Source organism: Somniosus microcephalus, chromosome 3 (genome assembly GCF_052327205.1).
Source record: "Somniosus microcephalus isolate GS21.2 chromosome 3, FLI_Smic_1.0, whole genome shotgun sequence".
Lineage (NCBI taxonomy): Eukaryota > Metazoa > Chordata > Chondrichthyes > Squaliformes > Somniosidae > Somniosus > Somniosus microcephalus.
The window spans coordinates 341599598-341604618 of record NC_140989.1 but is presented as its reverse complement, the minus strand read 5'-3'; the positions used below and the strand labels follow the sequence as shown (position 1 = coordinate 341604618).

Here is a 5021-nt window from a genome sequence, read left to right as displayed (position 1 = left end):
TCTGGGGTATAATTGCAGTCTTATTTATGTTTTAATGTCTGTTTGGGACAGAAGCGAGGCTGATAGTTTCTACCAAGGTGGAAATTCAAATAAGGCAGTATCTTGCACACTGAATTGTAGTTAAAAAGATGCAACACAATTGCAGAATTAAAGTAAAGCCTTACTGTGTTGTCCAGCTTCGAGTTACTTTTGCACACTCACTGTAGTAAGAGGAATAACATTTACTGATGGACATAAGGACAAAGAATAATGAGAATTTTATAAATCACAATGCTTTTCATGCAGTATTGCTTGACAGATATTCATTATTTCTTACAGCACAAAGAATACAAAATAGGCATTTCTTTCAAAAAGATTCCTGTATATATTTTGTTTTTTTTTCTAAAAAAAAAGCATTAATTGCACCTGAAAGTTTAGAACAGCTTATGTGTTGCATGGTTTAGCAATAACCAGAAATAGTTGGAACATTAGTCTGTGCAAGAAAAAAAAAATAAACACAGAAAATGCCAAATGTATACTTTCCGTCCCTCCAAAATGGTGCAATGTGCTTGAATTACTGCAAATGTTCTGTGTACCACCAAAATCACTTTTATCTTGTGAAGGAATAACCAGTACTGTGAATGTGTCTTATTAAGTGAGACTGTATCTCGGATTTCATCCCAAATGTGACCATTGAACGGTAAATAATGACGATGCTCAATGAGCAGAACAAACTTCTGGCTGAAGATCATGTGACCTCTGCAAAGGCGTGATTCTGAAAAAATGAAAAATAATAAACTGAAGTCCATTATTACTGGGTACAGTGAGACATGTTTGATAGTCAGTTACTCAGTAGTTAAACAAGTTAACAGTTACACCTGGCATTGAATCTACTTGCCATTTAAAAAAGAGTATTTATAGAAAAAACATTTTAAAAAATCATGTCTGCTCCACTGAAGTGCATTGTTTTTAAGAGTGCGTCACTTCAAATGTTGATATAAGTTCATTTGCTTGGAGGCCTGATTTATTAAATGAAAATCTTAATTTTGTAGACGTAACTATAAATTTGCAGTCTGCACGCTGCAGATAGTATAGCTACCATTTGACCTTCCATTGTTTAAGTAAATGGGTTAACGACCCGGTTAAAATGAAAAACAGGAATTTCTGCTGAACATATTTACCAGTTTGTTAAAAATAGTGCACACGAGAAATGCCTCCCCTGCTCACTAGAACTATAGGTACAGGTAATCTCAGCTTATAACATTCCTGCGGTCTGGCAGATCTAAAAATAAAAAATCCTATTTCCAAAGTTGCAACATTATGCACATACAGTATTGGCACCGAAATTAGAGCAGCCTAAAGAATCTTACCGCACCTCATAATTCTAATATGAGGGCTTCAGATGGACAACAACAGTACAGTGGTGAAACACATAAATGAAGTAGCAGATTCCAAGGTTCCTGACCCTTGTGAGAATACACTAGATATAGGCTTCCCACACTAGTTTTCGAACTGTCAGTATCAAGCTGTAAGTCAGATTTTTGTGGTAAGATTAGAATAATTCAGCTCAGCGGGTATTGTAAGATCATCAGTTTCAGAGTAAGTCCCGCTGCCACTCCATCAAATGCTCTATGAACCTTGTCGTGGAGTTTGCGTGAGCTGCCTCGTCCAATCATTGACCTGCCCCATCTGACTTTAGGGCATCTGAGATATGCCTGATGATTGGCAATCCTATGCAGTTCATTCACCTTCCCAGTTGAGGCTACTTCCGTCAAAATTTTAAATTCCTGTGTAAGATAGAGCCTGAACTAGATGACAGGAGTTGCTGGGAATTCTAGGAAGTAGCTGAAGACTTGAGGATCACAGTCATGATTGTGACAGACCACAACAAAAATGATTTCAGTTATAGTGGGCCAACTTCGGAGGAGTAGGCTTACCTCCCTTGAGAATCTTATAATCTGTCCCATGTAATTGTTAGACCATCAGCCTCAGGCTGGATAAAATGGTTAACTGAGCTCCCTGCTTTTGGGTGAGTTTTTTCACTCTCTACAGGAGGGAAAGGAGGCCACACTACAAACTTCAGCACAATGTTATAACTCTGTTCATCTTTGCTAGGTTCTCTGAATTATAGAGATTAGAGACACTCTCCATCCCATGGAGTGGCACAATAAACAGATTTTCAAATCTAGGAGCAAAACATGGCAGCTCCGTATTCTCTCCCAAGGCAAGCTGGTGACTATTGTTGAAGAATAAGATCCCTATTTTATGCACAAATTGCTGATAAGGCCGGACCATGTTCCAGCTAAATGAATTTTCCATCGAGTTGTCAGGCAGATGGCTGAGCAGACAACAAGGGTTTGTGCACTACTCTTGCACTAATGCATCCTTGATTTGGAACTTGGACCTTGTGTCCATCCGCTTGAGGTACTAGATCACCGTAGCATTATGTGTCCCAATCAGAACTGACTGGCTTTCTAGGTGGCAAATTGCAACACCGTTCTTGAATCCTAACAGGTCCGACCAGTTTACACTGAGTTAAGGGTGGCTATGTGCCCTGGGTGCATCTGATGCTTAATTGAGCACCCTAAAAAGGAAAGCATCAGTAATGGAAAGGATTTGTAACAGCACGCCTACCATTACATATTTCTAATTGCGCCACCATTGGGAGGTTTTGACAAGTGAAGTGGTTCGCTGCTGGCAGTATGGACTTGTAAAATTAGCCCATCCCTCAAAGTTCTATTGAGGAGTGGTACAAGGTTTCTGAGATTCTGGAATGTGGCCTCGGGGATGATGGCTCTTTCTGTTTCAGTTTGGAGCCTGTCTTTGGTGAAATATTACAGTAATGCTTCACTTGATTTATGAATAGTACCCCAGATGTGTAGGAGGTCTATTTAATTTGAGAGATTGAAATGCAAGTCAACATGTGTTTGGCCTCCAAGAAGTTGGTTATTGAAGCAAAGCAATGCATGCACCCTTTAGTGCTTCAAGCATACAGCTCTCACTAAAAGGCACTTGGTAAAATTACTTCTTGCAGACTTTCCACCTATATGCTCAGAAATGGTGGTTGGCGTGCTATTGAGGTTTAACTGAGGGATTACTTTTGGATTTTGAGGGTTGTAAAGAAAGCAGTTAAACACACGGGAGGGTGGGGGGGGGGGGAATTGGGTATCGCCCATTTTGGAACACTAATATCAGCCAGGTGCAAAGTTTAGCGCCCGGCGCTAATTATCACCTCCGGCTGAAGAATTCGCCTCTATCGCCCCGGAGGTGATTTGAGCACCAAATCAGGCGCTACTACCTCTCTTAAGGCGTAAATGTTGGGGAGCGAGGCGCTACCTCAGAACGCTACTGAAGCTCAGGTGATGTCAGTTACCATGGAAGCCAGACAGACTGGCGCCGTCCGGTTCTTAAAGAGGAGGGGCCATCTTGCTGGCCAGCCACACCCTGCTCATTGCAGCCTTGAATCTCAGCCTGGAGAGACCTCTAAAGCAATTGTGTTGGAAGCACTAATGGATAGACCCAGGGAAAGAGCTCGGTGCTTAGGAAAGTCAAAAGTGGTGCTGGGGGCCAAAACTTCTTAGGACAGCATTAAATCTCTCCAGACGTCTCCCTCTTAACCTGCGTGTACCAAAAATGTTGCCGACAAGAAAAGGCAGGAAGCGCCCGCCTTTAAATAGCGCTCCCCCAGCCCCTTCCTGACTTGAAAATGTTCCCCTCTACCCGTCGTTCCTAGTGGCAGGCGCTAAGGCAGGGGGCGCAACTCAATATCCGGTCTGGGGTGCTACCGGGGCGTTGCACGCTCAACTGACATCACGATCTGCGGGCGCAGGAGATCGTGGCGGTAGTGTTTAGCGCCGTCGCAAAACAACTGGTCAATTTCACGAGCGGCGCAAAAATCGCTGCACTCAGGCGATTTTAAATTCCTAGCGTCCCATTAGCACCCCCTGGAGGCGCTAACGGGAGGTGCTAACCAACCAAATTTTTCCCCCATGGTTTTTAGTACAGGGGCTAAAATGTGACCATTACCTTCCATACAGTGCAACCAAAAAATCTATAATCCTCATAATGAGCTGAATTGAAATTAGGAGATATTTGAACAGTTGAAGTAGCAACAACAACAAAAAAGGACATGGAGGCAGTTATTGGGAAAAGCTGCTGAAGAACAGGGTGCCACAGAGTGAGGAAGGGCAGATTTATGGCGCGGATGCTAGAAGCCCCAAAATAAGGTATCAGAGAGGAGAGGGACAGGTGAGCACCTTCACAGTAGCCACTGGTGTTGCAGGCATGGACGGAAGTGGCAGTAAATGGGCAGCCCCAATCAGCCATCTTCCTATCAGACGTTTCTGACTCACACACAATAAAATCGATGGGCACCTGAGCCCTGTAGGCTGCCAGTGAATTGCTTGCACAAGTCAATCAATTAGGAGTAGTAGGTCGGATGCCACATGTCTGAAGCAAAGCATAACCAGAGAGACAGCATTGTGTGAAATCAAGCTGACAGTGTTTGCATACCACAGAGTGGCTGCAATAAATGCCCTGCAATTGATTTGAACATAGTGGCAAAAAAATATTTTTATTCACAATAGAGTCGGAGCTAGCATAAAATAACAATAGATAATTTTGGAAGAATTTTAGATGTATTTAGTGGAAGCTAGATAAGTAAAAGAGGGAGAAAGGAATAGAAGGATATGTTGATGGGGTGAGATGAAGTAACGTGGAAGGAGACTCGTGTGGAGCATAAAGACTGGCCTGGACCTGTTGGGCCGAATGGCCTGTTTCTGTGCTGTAAATATTAAGGGGGAAAAATTCGGTATCGACCATTTTGGGGCACTAACATTGCCTGGGCGCTAATCAGCGCCGGCGACTGCTAAATTGAGTATTAGCGCCCCAAGAGGGAAGTGGAGTGTTAAATCAAGCGCTACACACTTGTCTTAGGGCGCTAATGTCGGACAGCAGGGTGCTACCTTCAGTGCACTAATCAAGTTCCGGCGCTGTCATTTAGAGAGTTGTCAGACAGACTGGCGCCTTCCAGTTCTTAAAGG

At 43.1% G+C, this 5021-nt stretch overlaps 1 protein-coding gene across 1 annotated transcript in view; it reads right to left on the bottom strand.

Moving 5' to 3' along the window:
• Positions 1 to 99: 99 nt before the first annotated feature.
• LOC147122288 (phospholipid phosphatase-related protein type 5-like) overlaps positions 100 to 5021 on the bottom strand; it is a 187031-nt gene continuing 182109 nt past the window's right edge. The window contains exon 6 of the mRNA XM_085983263.1: positions 100 to 754. Coding sequence (XP_085839389.1) covers positions 728 to 754 — 27 coding nt within the window. The 3' untranslated portion in view covers positions 100 to 727. The remainder of the gene's footprint in view (positions 755 to 5021) is intronic.